Below are 20,999 nucleotides of genomic sequence, written 5' to 3' on the forward strand. Positions count from 1 at the left end.
TCCAAGAGGGTAAAAGGGCCTATACTTATTGAATTGAAATGACACAGCTGTCAAGGCACAATTTATTATTTTAAATATCTATACAGAACAAGTGATTTATTTCTTTAAGCAACTCTCCACTGTTGCTAAAACATAATTTCTTTTCTGTCTTAGATCAAATTTGCCTTGTCGTTTCCAATTCCATTAATAATTTTTCATTTTTACTCACCCTATGTTATGCTTTCTGACCACTTTCAAGATGTGTGTTTTAAAATCCACAGCTTACCTACATCGAATGTTTGGTAGCAAACAGTGCACTGCTGGGAAACAGCTTGTGTGCATAAACTGTGTTGATGTGTTGAGGTTTGAAACAAGGGTTTTCATTTAATTTTTAAAATTAGTATTTATGAGATACAGATCTGTTGGAATGGAAACCAGCATTCTAAAATCCTACCAATTCCAAAATGACTCAGGACCAGACAAACCTTGAAATCAAAACCAAAACAAACAGATTAGGAGCCAAAAGACTCAAAGATTATGATTTGTGGCTAGTTTACTTCATGGTGAAAAGGGAGTATTTTGATTGGCAGGTGATAAAAGATCATTTTTGCCTCAGACTTGTAAGAAGTATGGGGAAAGTGAAAAGAAGAGAGATTAGCGGAGGGCTCTTCAGAGTTGATTCATAGATGCTTCAGTTAACAGTGATAATTAGTGTTGCAAACTCTCCACCTCCAGCCCTAAGATGTGAAATCTGTCCTATATTTTATTAGTTTATCTTTCTAGATAAAGACACAGTGGACTCAACAAGAGACAAGAGTTTTTGGTGTTCAATTACAATGGCCACTGTTTGTTGAGTATCACTTGGGTGCCAGGCATTTCTTCTAAGATCTCAAGAGAGTTATTATTTGCCCTATTTTGTACTTGGTAACACTGAAACCCAGAGAAGGATAGTTAGTTGCTCAAAACTGTATAGTATATGCAGCCTGGATTTCAACCCAGGATTCTTGCTTTAGAGTTCAAATTCCTAAGCCTCCTTCCATAAATTTGAGTTTGTGTTAGAATGTTTCCCTCTTCCTGCTTATGACCAGCTTATCCATCATATAAATATACTATTCAGGAGGAATTGCCCAAAAATGGATCTCTCACCTAAATATGTATTCTTGTTACATTAATAATGCATTTGTGCATTTGCTTCCATTAACAATGGAATATTAAAGAAAGCAGAGATATTTCATGCAGTGACAACTGCAGAAATAATGTCTTTTTATAGCAGTAATAAAGAATTTGTAAACATCCATAAAGGCCCACTCAGATCACATTTAGACAGCTCTGATGTAAAGAAGTTATCAATTTGATGTTTAAAGCAACCCATGTAATGTGAGTAAAATATGACTGCATTCCTTGTACTGTTTTACTTTGTATTGCTTTGTGTGCTTTGCTTGGCATTGCTTTCCACTGCGGAGGGATTGAAGTCACATAGGGTGCTCGGTGCTGTTAAAATTATATGTTAAATATTTATATATTATGTATACATGGATGCTTCCTATTTGAAGTAAGTAATCTCTCCAGTTGAAGGAAATACCCTCTTGATGGACAAACGTAATTAAGAACAAACAAGTACAGGTCTTGAGTACACCGTTGGAAGTCTTTTCCCAATACCCGGGACTACAGAGTCTGGCTCTGCTGAGGACAGCTCCAAAGCACCAGCAAGCACGTCATTCAGTTCTTAGTATAGATGCAGTTCTTCTCAAAGAAACTTTCTCTTGCCCTCATAAATTCACAATGATTCCATTCAGATGTTATTGGAAAGAGATTCAAAAATCTTGGTAATTATAGTTAAGATGCTAGTTTCTAGAGGAGTGGTTATCATCATGCATGGAATTGTATTTCAAAAGAAGGGTATTGCTTTTGGGAAGAGCTAATTATTTCAGTGGCAACTCAGGGGAAATTAATAATTGAAATGAAGACTTTATCTCTCTGAAACACACTCACTGAAAACAGCCTGAGAGGTAGTTTCTTCCGCCTTGGGTTCACTGGTGAAATTTGTAAAAAACGTAGCTTTACTGCACTGTCAGTTTGTTAGACTTTCTTCTTCAATTTTGAAAGAGGTGGCACCAGCATTGTGGCAAGGTGTGTTAAGCCTCCACCTGCAATGCAGCACCCCATATGAGTACTGGTTCAAGTCTCAGAAGTTTCATTTCCCATCCAGCTCCCTGCTAATGTGCCTAGGAGAGCAGTGGAGGAGCTCCCAAGTCCTTGGGCCCCTGCCACCGAAGCTCCTAGCTTCAGTTTGGCCCAGTCCCAGCTATTATGCACATTTGGGTCATGTAGCAGTAGATGGAATCTCTCTCTGCCTTTCAAATAAATCTTTTTTTTGGGAGGGAGGGGGTGGCAGAGTTAGACAGTGAGAGAGACAGAGAGAAAGGTCTTCCTTTTTCCCCAAATGGCCACTACGGCTGCCGCGCTGCGCCCTGATCCAAAGCCAGGAGCCAGGTGCTTCCTCCTGGTCTCCCATGCGGGTGCAGGGCCCAAGCACTTGGGTCATCCTCCACTGCCTTCCTGGGCCACAGCAGAGAATTGGACCGGAAGAGGAGCAACTGGGATGGAATCCGCCGCCCCGACCAGGACTAAAACCCAGAGTGCCGGCACCACAGGCAGATTAGCCTAGTGTGCTGCAGCGCCAGCCAATAAATCTTTATATATATTTTAAAAAGGCAAACAGCCATGAGGGACTATGATAAAAATAAGCTCTGGGGGTAATATTTGTTGTACCTCATCAAAAACCGTCTCCATGATTGTCACCTATGTTTTATCTCAGCTACCCCAATAGCTGATGTTCATATTAATGTTCTTAAATTATTAACTCAGGCTTAGCAACTGAGAGAGAAGAAAAGAACCTGTGTGTCTTTAAGGTTTATTTATGTATCTGAAAGGCAGAGTTAGAGAGATAAAATATGAATCTGTCTGCTGGTTCATTCCCCAGTTAGCTGTAATGGCCAGGGCCAGGCTGAAACCAGGGTCTGGAACACTGTCTGGTTCTTCCAATGTGGGTTGCAGAGGCCTAAGAACTCAGGCCATGTTCGGGTACTTATCCAGGTGCACTAGCAGGGATTTGGATCAAAAATGGATCAGTTGGAATGCAAACTGGTGCTCAAATAGGATGCTGGCACCTGAGGGGGTAGCTTAACCTGCTACCCTAGAATGTTGGCCTCAAACACAGTATATCTTAAGGAGTTCTATGAAAAACAAAAGCATTTAAAGCATAAAGGTCCTTCCTTAGCATTGAATGTTATCTCCTTTGTTCTAAGATTTATTTCACTAGTTCAGTCAATAATATGTACACTTGTATACACATATACCAAATATATTAAAAAGTTGATGAAAAAAATTGAGATAAGTTTATTTTAGAGCCGAAGTATTTTGAAGTCATACTTTTTTCATAATATTCGTTTTCCATGAACTTTTTAAAGTATGCGGTATATATGAGTACATAATTATAGAGATGAGACAGCACTTTTTTGCTAAACAACATTGTCAGTTTTACTAATAAAGTGTCTCTTCCAGTTACCTTTTCTCTCTAATTGTTTTTCAGTGTCAGCCTTTTCTACTAATAAGAAGGCAGTAGTGCAGGAACTAGATCCGGTTGATCTGGATAACAGAAGTTTGAAAACAGGATTGCAATGTAGCTTGCAACACGACTGCATGGGTGGCGTGACAGCTGATTTCCAAGGGGACTCTTGGCAAACATGAGCTTTCCCTCCCTTTCTTATGAGTAATATTTGCGTCAGATTCAAAAACAAGCCTCCCGCCAGTCAGTGTGAATCAAATCATAATCTCCAACTCTGAAAAAAGATGGCCTCTCCTGCCCCTGATGTAACTCTCTGCCTTTCTAGATTGTAGTGGCTGCTGAGAGGAAGCCCCTAAGTCCATGGGTTGCATTCCTCTGCAGCCCTCTGAGAAGTTAGATTTACTACACCACTCAGAAGCGTAGAGAATTCATTGATTCGATCCTGGGATGCTTTATAATCCAAATTTGATGGTAATCATGTGGCATTCAGTCAGTAGGGCATTGGCCACTGGGTTAAATTTTGGCTCAGGAATGTATTTAAATGAGAAAAAAAATACCTTATTAGGGAAAGCAATGTCTCATGGACTTTTCATTCTATTTTCTATCTTTCAGAGGTTCATTTGAAGATTCTACAACCAGATTTTACACAGCATGTGTGGTAGAAGCTTTTGCCTATCTGCATTCCAAAGGAATCATTTATCGGGACCTCAAGCCAGAAAATCTCATCCTAGATCACCGAGGTTATGCTAAATTGGTCAGTGCGTTTCACACATGGTTTCACACATACTTGTTCATACAGCTGTGTTTATTTGCTACCATTAACATTTGTTTTCCTTTTCAAAAAGCGGGTCCTGGAATTTTAGTTTAACTAAATATTCTTTCAAATTATGCAAAAGTGAAAAAAATCAACACCCTGAGCAAAACATGCTTTCAGGTACGCACTGGGAAACATATTTGCAGCAGGTGTTCACAGACCTGCAAGAGCTTCCCAGAGTCCTCCTTTCTAATCAGACTTCTACCATCCAAGGACAATAGATATTCTGTTATGGGAAACTGAAGCATTTTAATATTTAAGAATAGCACTAATGGAGGAAAAAATGAGCTCTATAGCTCATTTAAAAATAGCTAAAAATAGCTTTATAATAATATATAATCCAGGCTATGATGATGATGGTAACTGATGAAAAGCTCTAAAGATTTACTGTAGAAAGGAAGTTCTCTTCCTTAAAAATGGACAACTTTCGTGGACTTTGGATCTGAAATGCCTTCTTCTATTTTTAAACTTTGGGAATTTTAATTCAGAGTTGGGTTTTTATTTATTATTATTATTATGACAGGCAGAGTTAGACAGTGAGAGAGAGAGACAGAGAGAAAGGTGTTCCTTCCGTTGGTTCACCCCCCCAAGTGGCTGCTATGGCTGGTGCGCTAAGCCGATTGGAATCCCGGAGCCAGGTGCCTCTCCTGGTCTCCCATGTGGGTGCAGGGCCCAAGCACTTGGGCCATCCTCCACTGCACTCCCAGGCCACAGCAGAGAGCTAGACTGCAAGAGGAGCAACCAGGACAGAATCTGGCGCCCCAACCGGGACTAGAACCCGAGGTGCCGGCGCCACAAGCGGAGGATTAGCCAAGTGAGCCGCGGTGCCAACCCAGAGTTGGGTTTTTAAAGAAATCAAATCAATGGCAGTAAACTGTAGACTCCCTCCAATCTTTTAAGGAAAAAAATAGATTGTCTGCATTTGAGGCCCCTCTCTCAACAGGTTTCCAGAAAAATGAAGGATGTATTTTCATTTTATCTCTGTGTATGTTTGCCAAGGGCAGTATTTTTGGTATAGTATTTATGTCACTCACCTCCTTCAACAATCCAGTTGGCTCTCAAATACTTAATACAAAATGAATTATCAACTTCATCAAGTCCGGAAGAAATCATGTGTATTTAGGGAAGATGCTAAAAAGGCCTAAATTATAATTTTTAGTAAAGACAAAATGCTTTGATTATTCCACAACCTCTGTTGTCATACAGAAGAGAAAAATAAGTATTTCCAGAAACAAAAGGTCGCCTTTATTTTAATGATGTGAATTATACCCAGTTCTTAAGTTTAAGCTTTTCCCATTGAGGACGTTTGTTTGGGATGTAGATGATTCTGTTTGAAGATTATAGTGACTTGCACTTGTTTTGATTTTTTTTTTAGTATCATCAGTGTCCTTCAGTAAAATAACTTATTGTTTTACATCTTAATCATAAATGGCTTAAGTAGCTTGTTTTCTTCCTTTGTAAGGTTGATTTTGGCTTTGCAAAGAAAATAGGATTTGGAAAGAAAACATGGACTTTCTGTGGGACTCCAGAGTATGTGGCTCCAGAGATCATCCTGAATAAAGGCCATGACATTTCAGCCGACTACTGGTCACTGGGAATCCTAATGTATGAACTTCTGACTGGCAGGTATGAACACTCACAGCAAACTTCTAAGACAAGCAGACCACAAAAAACTGCAACACACACTGCTTTTAGTCTGATAAACTCATCTTAAACTTTATTTCACCAGGTTTCAGTAACATACTTCCACTAAACAAGGTTTAAAATTGGCCAAATGAGGGGCCGGCGCCGTGGCTCAACAGGCTAATCCTCCGCCTAGCCGCGCTGGCACACCGGGTTCTAGTCCCGGTCGGGGCGCCGGATTCTGTCCCGGTTGCCCCTCTTCCAGGCCAGCTCTCTGCTGTGGCCCAGGAGTGCAGTGGAGGATGGCCCAAGTGCTTGGGCCCTGCACCCCATGGGAGACCAGGAGAAGCACCTGGCTCCTGCCATCGGATCAGTGAGGTACGCCGGCCACAGCAACCATTGGAGGGTGAACCAACAGCAAAGGAAGACCTTTCTCTCTGTCTTTCTCACTGTCCACTCTGCCTGTCAAAAAAAAAAAAAAAATTGGCCAAGTGAGGGCAATCAATGAAACATCAGTTTTTGGTCTTATTGCTATTCATTATACATATGTGATTGTGAAAGACCCAATGTCTACCTTTGAGGTATTTGGGTCTAGTCATTTAGCCAACAATGTAAGTGGTAGCTAAATAAGATATCTAGGATCAACTTTATATAGAAGAGGACCTGTCAACAATTGTTAGGTCTAAATGAAATGTGAATGCTTTGCACATTTTTTGTCTGATATTACAATCAGCAACAACTACAAAAGACAGTAGAGAAACCACAAAGTATTATACCACTACAGGCTTGTGAAGGACCAATATTTAGAGGAAAATTAATATATCACTGTCACATATGCTGAGGACAGGAATAATATGTTAGGGTGATCTACGGAGTTTAGGAGGGGGCTAGGTTTGTCCAGGGAGGCTTTTGAGGAAGATAAGCCTGCAGCTAGTCCTAAAAACAAGGTGCAGAAAGAAAAGGAAAGGGCATTCCTGACAGAGAGGCCCGGCTTAAAGCAATAGATAGTGAGCACAGGCATGGAGAAGGTGTGTGTAGAAAATAATGGGAGATTACTGAGAGCCCCATTTCATGGATCATGACTGCTTGTGCCTGAGGGTCTGGATTCCAACTAGAGAGGGAACTAGTGAAATTTTCAGACAATGGAATGAGTGATGTGTATTCCAGCTTTTTTTTTAAAAAAAAATTGCAAGTTATATATAGAGAAAATTGGAAGAGGGATGGGAAGGCCGATTTGAAGATCATTCCAACAATTTAGGTCTAGGAGGCAGAGAGCATACAACAGGGTAAAGGGTAGTGGAAAGGAAGGGGTATGTTTAAATGAAGACGACTTGGTTGCAATGGAAAAATTGAGAGGAGTAATGTATAAAACACTTATACTAGTACCACTACCCCTGCTAAAAGCAGTTTTGCTTGTAAAAATGCCCATACATGGAAATTCAGTAGTACATCTGAAATGTTGATGTGAACTTCAAATAAATTATCTATGATCTAGCCCAATTTTGTTGAATATTCTCCTATACAGAGGAAATTGTTTTAAATGTTTTACAGATTAAGTGGGCATACAAATATTTGGAAGATTTGCAGAATAGAAAAAGTAAAATTTAGCATACATCCATATTTTGATGGATGGAAAGACAGTAATATTTATAGTTGGTTTTTATGGCACACTGAAAAGACTTAACTAAGGAAGTTAAATTTTAACTATTAATAACCAGGCTGAAATTTTTTGTTCTTCCTTATATGCTTAGAAATTTTTTAAGTAATAATAAAAAAGATGAAAACCTTATTTTTAAAACTAGCATATACTAAACTATCATAAATTTTTAGTAAGAGAATACTCCTTTGTCCCTTAAAGCAGAAATTTTGCAGGCCACAATATCTGAATGGAATGTAATAAAAACTAGAAGTAGCAAATTTTAAAGGAGAAAGTCTAAACCACAGAGTCATGGAATTTATGGAACATCAGAGGAGTAATAAAAATAAAATTTTGTTGTTTGGCAAAAGCTGCAAACTAAATTTATTAACCTAAATACATGAGTATTCAAGAAGTTCACGGAAAATGGAATTAAAATTTAACCTTAATTTGACCAAAAAATTTTGAAAAGGTATGCATATGTGAAGTCTTCAAAAACTTCATGAAAATTGTATATTGTAGAAAATTTTTCAAAAAATTTTAAATTAACTTGTTTGTTGTTTATATGCAAACAACTTTTAATTCCATTTTTTCCATGACCTTGCCAAAGTACACTTATGTATTATTCAAAATATTCATCATGATTAAAAATAACTGAGCTTAATTAGCACCCACTGCAAGAATAAAAAAAGACTTCTACTCTAACATTGCAGAGTAAAAACATCTATTCTGTTTTCCTCCTTCTACCCAATGAGGTGATGGTGGCAGCTAGGGTAGAGTTGGGAGAAGATGAGAATACAACATGCAGGATGATGGTTACAATGTACAGTCTACCAATCAGACCTGCCAAAACTATGAAGTGTGGCACGGGACTAGGAATGATGCTGACAGATCTCCTTGGGCCAGAAGAATGTCATTACTATTGATGTGCCATTGGAGTGGTAGCAATCAGAGGACTGAATGGACATAGAAAGAGCAAGAAATGTTTGCTAGAGATCCAGTTAAGCATTGCAGAATAGCAGGAGAACTAAGGTGAAAGGGTCTCATGCAGATACATGCTCCTACCTTGGAAGGCCCATAACATAGGCCTATGAAGTGAAAGAGATCAGGATAAAAAGAGACACGGTAACTTCAAGATGTAAGACAATGTGGTCTAGCTACAGCCCCAAGACCACATGAGTGTCCCATCTTCCTCCCAAAAATAATTCAGAGCAAAGTAAGTCAAACAGCTGGTGAGAGATTTTTATAAGGCAACAGATCCTAGGGAAGGCTGGCGAATTTCCTATTGCTCTTTTCCCTTCAACCTACCCTGTTCTATTCTTCAGTGTAGCTGGCCCAATTTAAGGATGAGTCATAAACAGAAGGAGCCCCAAATAGCTCAACCCCTAAAACTCTCACAATCCCAGCCCCCTTTCACACACACTTCAACTCCTTTCTTACTTACTGATGATGTTCAAGATCCCTGGGGCTCCCCTCTGACTCGGGGAATGATGAGCTCATCTCCTGCCTCAGGTTTAGACTCAATTCACTTACCCCAAACAGCATTCCTCTGGTGATTGGAATTGATTGAATTAAACAGGTAATATACAGCCTTGGAAGACCGATCTCAGTGCCTGAAGTATGTGTTCACTAAATAATTGCTGAATGAACATGAGCCCCTATTATATTAATCAGTTTGAGTTGGTGCTTTCTGTTAATTTCAACTGGAAAGTACATAAGTACATGGAAGTTAAGGAACTCTTGGGAGAAAGTAATCAGAGAAACATTATTATCTATAATTTTTTTGAGGATATTCAAATCATGGTCTCTCTCAGTAGTTATCTCCAAGATATTTCCAAAGGTTCTTAGCACAGAAATAAAGTGGCAGGCTCAGGAACACTACAGAACTGAAAGTTGTACAAGCAACAGATAATAGAATAACGATTTACAATGTAAGCAAGGTAATAGTAATTATGCCTGAGGAAAATAATGGAAAAGGAAAAAGGATACGGAAACAAAAGAAACCAGAAAAAAATCACATATATAAAGAGAATATTGCAAGTGGACCAGGAAAACATACAGGTACTTAATTACCTCATGAAAAACTCAAGGCAGGAAAAGATGACCCAGGCACTCTTGATCTGCAGTGACCGTGGGGAAGCTGATTCAGAGAAATACCATATTGTGTCCAAGTGTCACTTCCTAAATTCAATGATAAGGAATGATCATGTAGGTAGCAAAGTCATAAAAATATATCCTGTCAGTTCTTGGGTGTGAGGAAGTTCGGAGTTCCAGTTGGTCTCCACCTTCGCTACTGTACCTGAAATGCCAGAATCTCAGTAACTGTGGCTTCCTGAGGGAGGGAGGGCATCAGAAAGAGAGTGGATAGCCCAAGTTACTTATACCAAGTTATGTTTTTCTTAAAATGCAAACGCATTATATAAAGTTTTCACCCCGGGCCCTTCTTAGAAATACTGCGATATGATCAAGTCAACAAAAAGATAAGTAAAAATAAAGCACTCGGGAATGAAGAAACTGGTAAACACATTTATGGTGAGCTTTGAATCTAAATTTGGGTTACTTAACGGAATGCAAATGTAATCGAATCCTAAAATAACACTAAAAGCACCACAGACTAAGGTGGGAAGGGGAAGGTACAAGTAACTAGAAGTGTACTGACTGCTCATGATTAGTAGTTTTACAGGTCAAACATCAGCATACAAAATAAAGCTCCCTAGTTAGGTGTCTTGAAAAACATTTCTTAATTTTAGAGGAATAATTTAGGGATTAAGTTTGTTGGTGATGAGTCACATTTCAAATTTAGTGTTTCTTTGAATTTTGCTCATCAGCTTAAAATTAAATGACTTTTCTTTTAAATGTATATATGTATATATATATATATATTCCTATGTGCCTCCATCTACTTAGAGAAATGTATGAATTATGTTATTCAGTTATTGATTATTAGTGATATTTTGGGTAGTTGGATGATTTTCACTTCTAAGTAATTTTATGTTTCATATCTTTATCTAAAAGTGTATCAATTATAAAATCCACAAAAGTCATCCCAAAAGAAAAACCATTAATTATAAAATATTGAATAGATAACAAAAAGTAAAAATACAATTCTCCCACATTTTCTAAAGTAAAACTCAAAACTGGCAAGTTAAGAGCATAGAAAGAATATTCAACCATAACACCACATAAAGAGTACAAAATTAACTCTGAGAATATTAAATAGAATTTTATGTTTATGCATGTTTAAAAGTGATTTGAAGTTGACAGGTATGATTACTAACTGATGGCATAATACAAGAAAATTGAAAGTACTTGTCACAGAAAATCATGGCAAATATAGTCACAGTCTTCAGCAAAGCAAATCTGCTTTTTCATATTTTAAGTCACATTATTTTTAGCCTGTACAATAAAAGGTTATTAATCAATATGAGTGATCAAAAAATCCATACATTTTCTTCCCCAAAGTGATACAAATCCTGAATTAAGAGAATAATAAATTCCCCAAGAGACTGTTTGTTGTAATACAAACTTACTGTCCCCTCTGAGTTAGGAGAAATTTGAAGGAAGGATCTGTCTTTAGTTATCTCTGTGTTGCCTGAGCCTGGCACAAAGCTACATTCCAAGGATGGATAGGTAAAAAATGAACAAACAAAATCAACACATCTTTCTTGTAAACAGTTATTACATCTTTACGAGCAAAGAGGATACGTTCTGTTATCTACTGATAACGGAGGAGCACGATTCTGTAGGAGCATTAGTTCAAGTATTAACAGTCTGGAAGGAAAGAGAAACATGAAACAAGTCCTTGTGGGAATGAAGAGGTAATTACACAGTACCGTAATTTGCAGTTTAGATTACATCAGAGTGATGGAGATAGGTTTTGTTACCAGTTATAGTAGGTTGATGAGAGTAGGCCTTTTGTGGGAAGCAGAAATAACACTTACCTGATTTGCTGGATAAGAAGTTCCAGGCAAAATGAGCACTGCCTTGAGATGGGTACGTGCTTGGCATTTCAGAGGGAGGCTATTATGCCTGGATTCCAGCATGCTGGCATGGAAGGGGGTTGTACTGTTGATGTTCATTAGGATGGCCCATCCTAATGATCTTGGACCTCATCCCATGTGCATTCAGTGAGTCAGTTAGTGCAAAAAAGGCCAGAGAGTGGAAAAGACATGTTGAATGACCAAGGACAGTAAGAGAAATTAGGCACCGCACTTAAAAGAAGTGAGGCAAACAGCAGATAAAGTTGGCCCATTTATGGTTTTGGTAAGTGATTTAATTGGCAGGGCTTCCACAGGGCTTTGCTATCAAGCAAGTTTTATAAACATTCTTATTTTGAAAATTAAAGTAATATCTCTGATTCTTTCAGCCCACCTTTCTCAGGCCCAGATCCTATGAAAACCTATAACATCATATTGAGAGGCATCGACATGATAGAATTTCCAAAGAAGATTGCCAAAAATGCTGCTAATTTAATTAAAAAACTATGCAGGTAAGCGCTTCAAGCACATGACTTTTTAAAGGATCATAGTGTTAAAAACTTAGGTTACTTACCAATTTTATTTTATTTTTAGGGACAACCCTTCAGAAAGACTAGGAAATTTGAAAAACGGAGTGAAAGACATTCAAAAGCACAAGTAAGTTCTTTTTTTTTTTTTTTAAAAAAAAAAGCTTTAAATTTCAAAGTTAGGAAAACCTAATTTTGTTTTTAAGTCATTGGTGTGTAACTGACATAGTTGCCTATAAGAAATTGAAAGAGCGTAGGGGACTGGCATTGTGACTTAGCTGATAGAGATACTGCCTGCAACATTGGAGTCCCATATGGGTGCTGGTGGAGTCCCAGCTGCTCCATTTCCAATCTACCTCCCTGCGAATGCTCTTGGGAAAGCAGTGGAAGATGGCCCAATTGCTTGGTCCCCTGCTACCCACCTGGGGGACCTGGAGGAGGCTCCTGGATTCAGCCTAGCCCAGCCCAGCTGATTGCAGCCATCTGGGGGAGCATACTCACAGATGAAGATCTGTCTCTCTCCCTAAATCTGTAACTCTAAATTTGAGAGACTAGACTAGTTAGCCTTTTAAAGGCCTTTCCAGTTGTGTGTCTAGAGGGTTACTGAGACATGTCTAATGACCCTGTGACTCCTCAGATAACAAATTTCCTGAATTCAGTTTCTCTCAACTCACACTAGCATTTTCTTCTCTCCTGACACAAAGATAAAATATATACTTTAAGTTTTGAGCTTCTATTTACTACTGCAATATTAAAAACAAAAATCGCCTACTATATCATACCTCATTTCCTAGACTAAAGGCGAAATAAGTATATCCCAGTCGTTGTCCAGTTGGATAATGTGACAGGAAAAAAAGCACAGAGTGCAGTCCTTTTAAACAATCACCTTGTCTTGAACATCAGCCATCACCTATATTGGCTGGAAATTCTAAAGCTTAGTTGCACTTGAATTACTTTTTCTCTATTAATATGTTTGTGTAATACAGAAAATTCATGCCACTATCCAAATAACTTGTTTACAAATGCCTAGGAATATTTCTAAGGTCTTTAAGAATTTAGAGGAAGCATTTGATAATGGAGAAACCTAAGATGTAACAAAAACAAAAAACCTTGTGTTGTACTATTTGGTCCTCATTTTCATAGAAAAGTTGCATGGTTTTGGCAAGTGGTTTACCAAGTACTTCCCATGCTATGAAATGGAATATGTAAAGACCAATATAGTGAATCAAGGGCAGAGACGGGAACTTATTTTTTTGGTCCTGACTTTCATGCCTTTGCTTCTACCTCCTTAAAATATTCTGAAGGGCACCCGGCCAAGCATATTGTAACTTCCATTAAATTATAATGATAATGTAGGAGCAAGGCCATGCAAACATCATGACTGAAATTACAAGGAGAAGAATAGAGTTCCATGTTAACTAGGACTTTAAATTTGACCATTAAACTTTAAAAATATTTCATACAATGAGCCAATTCTGCAATTAACTAGAAAATACTTTATCACACGAAAACATTTGTGTAACTGCTTTTTATCAATACAAATATGGTGTGTGTTGTAATGACAAGGGTTTAGATGGAGTGAAATGACTTTACCTCTCTCTTCTTCTAGATGGTTTGAAGGCTTTAACTGGGAAGGTTTAAGAAAAGGCACCTTGACACCTCCTATAATACCAAGTGTAAGTAGATGGCCCAGCTTTTAATTGTGGGAGATATTTGTTGGCATGCTTTACTGGTCAGTAAAGATCTCTTCATGGTTTTTTTAAGTTTTATCCTATGATCAGATTAAATGAACTACTGCAGAAGAGCCACATTAAAATCATGATATATCCTAAAAACCAAGCAACTGGGGATAGTTATTGTATAGGTATTTCATTTTTTTTAGCTATTTCTTTTACTTCAAATTTCTCATCTCAGTGAAAGTTAACTTTTAGTATGGGAAATGTTAGACACATAAGGATGTAGACCAATGAGCATGATTATTCTGCAGCAGCTGGTTTCAGCAGCCACTCTTGCTGTCCAGTGCTGTTTCATTCACGTTCCCACGTGGTTCTTCCCATCCTCCCTTAAACTGGACGCAGTCCAGGCACAACTGTGTCCTCTCATCCTTCCACCAGGCTCTGAGAGATGCTCTTTTCTTACTACCTTGGGATTTTTTGTCACGCATAGTTTTGAATTGATTGCATTTACAATTTGTAAGCAGTACCACATCTGTTTAATAAAATCTGAGGCATCCTGACGTGTAGAGGGCTGTTCTGTGGTCCTGAGACTTGTATTTATAAAAGGCCTCTCTCGACACTAACTCAAGACTCTTCATTGTACTGAAAAATTCTGCCATTTCCAAGATGTATTTTTGTGCCAATATTGTTTCTTCATAAACAAAGTAAAACTGCTGTTACTATGGCTCACATCACAGATGTTAATTGCATGCTTGAAATTCTGCTTTTAGAACAACAGTAAGAAGCTAGAAGGGTAAATATTCCACCTGTTTTATCCTACCATTAATACAGCAGGAGTCTCCTTCAACAGTAACATTAAATGGGCTCCACTGATGCTCTCCAGAATAGACTTTCCCCAGTCCATTCATGGGAGTTTTGCTGAGGTTGAGAATGGGATTTTTATTACACTTAGTATCGATAAAGGTAGAAACTCCCTAAGACGGCCTACAGACTCTAGGTAATGGGGCTCCCGCCTGCTTCTCCAGCCTCACCGCATTCTACTTTGCTCATTCCCCATCTTCTGCAGCAGTCAAGTAGGCCGCTAAAGCATGGGTCTCGCTCCCATCTAAGGACCTCAGAATGTACTATTCCTTCTTTATCCAACACATTGATTCTTAGGTTTAAAAGAATGCTTCCAACAGAGACTAAACACGATTACACTTAGATTCTCACGGCATTGTGTGGCATTGTGTGTTTTTTTTTTTTTTTTCACAGCACTAGCTCAAGTTTATCATCATGTAGATTATTACGATTCTTTTTAACCGTAACATTTATTACTACTGGAATATAAACCTCAAGAGGCTAAGGACCATGTCTATTTTTACTTACCACCATCACCCCTAATGCAAAGTACAGTGTCTGCTCTGATGTGGTAGACACTCAAAAAAATCATCCCTGGAAAGGGATTGAATAAAGAAGCTTTCTACAATTCCAGCTTGGAACCCAGCTTTAAAAAGCAGAACACTTTTGAGCGTTCCCTCTCTCTCGTTCGCAGGTTGCATCACCCACAGACACTAGCAACTTTGACAGCTTCCCTGAGGACAATGATGAACCACCACCTGACGACAACTCAGGCTGGGACATAGACTTCTAATGCGTTTCTCTTACCTGCTTCTGCCTTGCTGAAGACAGCTTTTGCTGAGACACAGCTGCCAGCAAACCTGAGGGACAGAGAGAAGATTTGTGCTCGGGGTCACCATGATGCCTTTGATCGATGCTGCTCCAGTAACTCCAGTGGCATTAGGACTTCTTGCTTAGATGACAGTAGTGCCCTTTACATGTTTTCTGTTTGAATCTAAAATAGCAGTTGACATGGTGGTCCTGAAGCAAAGCCTTTCACCAGGAAAGAGAGATTTTCTATTGTTGCAATGATCTTGCTTTGCTCTGATTATATTCTGAAAGACTGTAGGAAACACTTCAATCTAGTCAGAGGCTGTACCTTGCTAGAACTGTCAAGAGGAGGAAGAGTAATAGATTGGGTACGACAGATTCCCATGGTACAGAATCGGGGATCTTCTCCTCCTTCAACTGATGGTTGTGGGGTCTGTTCCTGCAAGCTGGTGTATATACCGTACCAGAGAGGACCACACATCTGTTGGTCGCAGAGTTCATGTCAAACCAGTGCTAGAAGTTTCATGATTTTATTTCCCAGCAGTGCTGATGACAAGACTGAATGTTACCTTTTCTTTCTGACAGAGTTAAAAAATTGATGAAAAAAAGCACAACTGCTATGGGTTACGCTGAGACCTCTCATAGCGGGTATATATGCGTTTTTACAGAGGATGGAAAAAGATGCATGATATTTGTTTCTTTTTAATAAATTGGCATGACAGAGTGGTTAAAAAAAGCAATTCATGAAACCATTTCATATTTTTTAAAGTACCATGCTTAAAGAGGGTCCTGGAAATAAATGACTAGCAGCCAATTGGTTTTATTTATTACCTAACAAACCCTCAAACTGAGGCTTAAAATATTCCCTTTTATAAAAATATACCCGTGGGATGGGGATAGGGTAGGGTGGGGAGGGATTAAGACCCATCCAAAAAAATAAAAAAAAAACGATATAGGTGCTATGTATATCTTTCATCTGTAATGTCAGTGTCTACACAGACAACACAAATTCTAATCATTACATGCGTAGCCAGAGACTCAAGCACTTTCACTAAATTTGTTAAACCAACTTCTGTCAGATTTCACGTATACAACGTATCTAGGGTTGAGACAGAGAGATAGGTGATTACAAAACTGAACTAGCTTCTTGTCTTAGGCCTGAACCAAAAAATAAAAATAAAATAGAAAGCACAAAGTCAGAGTTATTAAGATGTACCAGACCAGGGTTCTTATTTATTAAGGTCACGGTACAAGACAAGAACCTGGCTGAGCTCATGCACCTGTCACAGTAGGATGGGAATAGAAAATTTGTCAAAAATAAGTTTTAGCTGAAGTGAACAGAAATATTACAATTCTGAAATCTCATACTCACTAGACAAGACTAGATTTGAAATTAGCAAACTTCCTTGCTGTTTTCATCTGGCATAGCGTCTGCAAGTAAAGCTCAGTTCTCTGTCAGGAGCCCAGTTGACCACTGGCAGCTTTCATTAGCGGCTGAGCCACTTGGAAGCTTTTCCTGGACAAATAGCATTAGATGTATGCAGACAAACGTATAGCCTTCCAAGCTGTCATCCTGGTTTGAAATTGCCTGTGAATTTGGTATATTAAATAGAGATTTAAAAAAATCCAATTACATCATTATTCTCTAGCCAAATAAAGCATATATTAATTTTGGTTGAGCTTTTCATACAAAACACTATGTTAGAAGATCTTACTAAAATATACTACTATAAAAAACAGTTGAAAACCACCAAGGGTATATTAAATATAATCAGAGTAGAGTTCAATGAAAACTCTGATCCTCAGATGTTACTGCTACTCTTATATTATTGTTTTCCCTCCCTTACAAATCCTCAACAACAACTTATTGCCCAAGATAGTCACTTTCTCCTGCAGATTTTAGAATATAAAGTTGAGCATATCAACCGAACATCTAGCTCTGAATGCTGTTTTAAAGGTTCTACCCCTTTTACTAGGCCTCTTAATTCTAACTTTATAGTTAATGTTCAGCAATTTTTAAGAATATGGTTTTGATATGCCAAAAGTTTGCTAGAATATTAAAAAATCTTTAACTTTTCAAATACCCCCCAAAGCCCCACGATTAGAACTTCTTGTTGACTGCGGCACTATGGTTCAAGTCTAAGACAACCCATGTGTATAAATCCTATGGAGAAGGAACAAGTAGCATTCAGCACAATGTAATTGTAGGTTTTTTCCCCGTTCATTACTGCATCTTCATTCATGTCACCTGTGGCATTGCATTAACCTGTCTGTAGCCATCACCCAAAAGATAAAGGTGAACCGCCTCTTCCAAGAGTTGTAACAGAAACCAATCATCTAATTTTCAACATTAAAATTTTAAGGATTTAACCTTGTCTTAATGAAGACACTAGGGCTAAAATTCATGATCTGCTTCATAAAGTACATCTCACTTTAATTCTGAATTTTTCCTGTCCCCTCTATTTTCTTACATGAAAGAACATCTGGATAGGTTAGAATAGTGCCAACTTGTTAGGGTTGTTAACTGACTTTCTTATTACCACTTTGCAGTATGAGAAATAAGGGCTTTCTGTGTGTCCTGACTCACAGGAAAACTGAAGACTGCCAAGGAAAGGAGCATCGTAATATTTGAGGTAGACTGAATACATTAGAGAACATGATTTCTGGAAAATTGCTATAAATGATTGTTATGTTTGTTACCTTGTTTTGAAGATATAAACCAGATCATTCTAGCATTTAAAACAAATTTATTTTGATTATATTCTTTAGAAGTAATAACTTTACTTAAAATTATGGAATATGCATGTGAACTACACATGCAAAATAATATATAAACTCAATTATTGAATTTGTTTCACTTCTAAATAACTAAACTGATGGTGAACGTAAAGAAGTCAGCTACCATATAGAAAACAAGGATATTAGAACTGATTTCATAAAATAGAGGTGATCTGTGCATTATCCATAACAATGTTTTCTTTCATAATAGGACCACAGACAAATATTTATGTAAATAGATATTTTTGTGTGATATTTTGTGGTACATATAACTTTTTTTAGTGTTTCACAGCATTATTATTTCATTTTATTTGTATTGAATACTGTTTTTAGGTCCAAGTAGACTTGAATTAATGTCATTGTCAGTATTATTGAAAATTATGTCAACTGTACTGTTATCCATCTGTCCCATAGTTTAGAACATGACCTGGCTATCTGGCATTGTTGCAAGTGCCTTAAATTCATGGCATCTTATTAAAAAAAACAAAAATTTGGTGTTATGCTGCATGACAAAGACAAACACACCTCAAAATGTTGTCCTTTCTTAGCTTGCTGCGTTTTACAGTTCTTTCTGCTAACAATTTATAAGCCTTTATTATATAATATTGATGAATTACAGAAATGATGAAGTTGTTCTCTTATTTCTGTTAAATGTACCAGAGCTGTGTATCTGTTAATGAGATACAGCGTCATTTCTGTGAAATGTATAAATGTATGTGCAGGTCAAATTAATATATGACATACTATCAGTCTGTATACAGGTATTCCTGTTTTGCTAAGCTGTGCAGAATCAGTTAAAAAAATTAGTGCAGTCAAGTTCTAACATCTCATTTTATAGATTCCATTACCAATGGTCCAACTCAAAAGAAAAATTGGAAAATGACTGCTAACCACACCTCGTTACAAAACCAATGATGAAAAAGTACCTTGGTGCACCACTCACCAAAACAGGATGCTTTCTCTGAGTTCTTGTATATGCAAACCACTTATGAGGCAAGTTTTCAACAGACCTAGAAAATCTAAACACTGCAAGTATATTGTAGCCCTCCTCTTTATCGGCCCTTGCATCAACAGACAGAGGTCTGGGACCTTGACAATGACTCAGAGGTTTGAGCTTTCTGAGTAAAAGGACATTTCTTTAAGCATCATCTATCAAATTTATTTCATTGTATGATGTTTTTACAACTGGTCAGTTTTTTTGTATCCTACAGCTATGGTTATTTGTCCTCTTACAATTTGTTCTACATGAAAGAGTCCTTTGTTAGTCAGAATGCAACAAACTGTCATCAAATGGTCATTGACCACTTGCACTCTTTTGATGTAGATTAAAAACTTTTTCATAAACTTAACCTGCTTTGATTTGCTCTGTATTTTTCCTGCAGCTGTTAATTGCCGAGTGCCTGTTGTATACTTTATAGAGTTGAAATAAAAAAAAATTACTTTTGAACTCAGTTGATGTTTAATTCTGAGAAGCGTTCCAAGGAGTTGGCACCTCATACTAGAACTGAATACCACGTAGCAGGGAAGCCTTTGGCACAGCGGTTGCTGATGCTTGGAACTCCTGCGTCCCATGCTGGGGTCCTTTGGTTTGAGTCCTGGCCTTACTCCTGATTCCAGCTTCCTATGAATGTGCACCCCGAGAGGAAGCAGGTGATGACTCAAGTGGTTTTGTCCTTGTCACACATATAGCAAACCTGGATTGAGTTCACAGCCTATGCTGCTATGGGCATTTGGGGAGTGAACTGGCAGATGTGAGAGTGTAGGACTGTCAATATAACAATGTGCAAAAGGCAACCCATTTGCTCTTCATCAGACAATGTAGTCTGATCTAATATAAAACTACCCCCACAATTCACTTTAAAGACTTCAATAGGAATAGTATTGGGCCATCCAGTGTGAATAGTAAAGCACATTTATATGCTCACACAAACCCAGAAAGTAGCACATTTCTGTGCTGTGCTATGACCACAGCCACCCCACACAGACCCATTCCTCATAAAACCTTGAATGAGTCAAACCATCAAAGGGACAATTCTTGTATCCTCCTACATCCTATGAGAGAATTGTATAATACAGAAAGCAGTTCTGTGAGATTCTGTTTAAGCTTTAAATTCATAAAGAAAATAGCTTTGGAGAATATGATTACAACACACTCAGCTCTCCAAAATGTGGTTAAATGTATTCTTCTTACATCCCTATGATCTTCAAAGCAATACATGATGCACAAATCAAAACTGGCTGCAGCATAAAGAATTTCAACAACTGGATTGGCAATGTGATGTCAATAAGAAAACTACAATGACAGTGAGTCGAAAATCCCCCATATCAGAAAACTAAAAATTTAGTCCAGTTAACTTTCTCTGACACAACTAAACAAATTTGGAAAAAGTCACTACAGCAATCCAATAATTTCATTTCAGCAAATCAAATCTTCAAATAAGCTTTTAGCATCTGTCCTTTGATTTGTATGGTTTTCATACTCTTAGTATAAGATTGGTCTTTCTTGATCCTGAAAGGTTATTTTTTGTGTGCATGAATGACACAATTTTAAAGGAGTATACAGATCCATAGTCCTTAGAGGGACAACAGGAAGCATCAGCAATGGTGATGTATCCATGCCACTGCCATTTTTTGCACATTTTAATTTCGATGGAAGTAAATCCCTACACAATTACTCAGCCATGACAATAGAAGTGACTTAGAAATTTGAGATGAATGGGCCACTGTGCAAGTACCCAAGCTTATCATGCATCTTGCAGAGCCACCTTCAG

The 20,999-nt window shown here is 37.9% G+C and overlaps 1 protein-coding gene across 4 annotated transcripts in view; it reads left to right on the plus strand.

The window, feature by feature from the left end:
- Positions 1 to 19,675, plus strand: part of PRKG1 (protein kinase cGMP-dependent 1) — a 1,368,024-nt gene extending 1,348,349 nt beyond the window's left edge. For 3 of the 4 annotated variants that reach the window (XM_008269904.5, XM_017348406.4, XM_051823027.3), the window contains 6 exons: positions 4,160 to 4,301; positions 5,824 to 5,987; positions 11,987 to 12,109; positions 12,192 to 12,254; positions 13,734 to 13,800; positions 15,335 to 19,675. In XM_008269904.5, coding sequence (XP_008268126.2) covers positions 4,160 to 4,301; positions 5,824 to 5,987; positions 11,987 to 12,109; positions 12,192 to 12,254; positions 13,734 to 13,800; positions 15,335 to 15,433 — 658 coding nt within the window. In that variant the 3' untranslated portion in view covers positions 15,434 to 19,675. 4 annotated transcript variants of the gene reach the window in all.
- The last annotated feature ends 1,324 nt before the right edge of the window (positions 19,676 to 20,999 follow it).

This window comes from Oryctolagus cuniculus, chromosome 15 (genome assembly GCF_051225735.1).
Source record: "Oryctolagus cuniculus isolate XC-2025 breed Fujian yellow rabbit chromosome 15, ASM5122573v1, whole genome shotgun sequence".
Lineage (NCBI taxonomy): Eukaryota > Metazoa > Chordata > Mammalia > Lagomorpha > Leporidae > Oryctolagus > Oryctolagus cuniculus.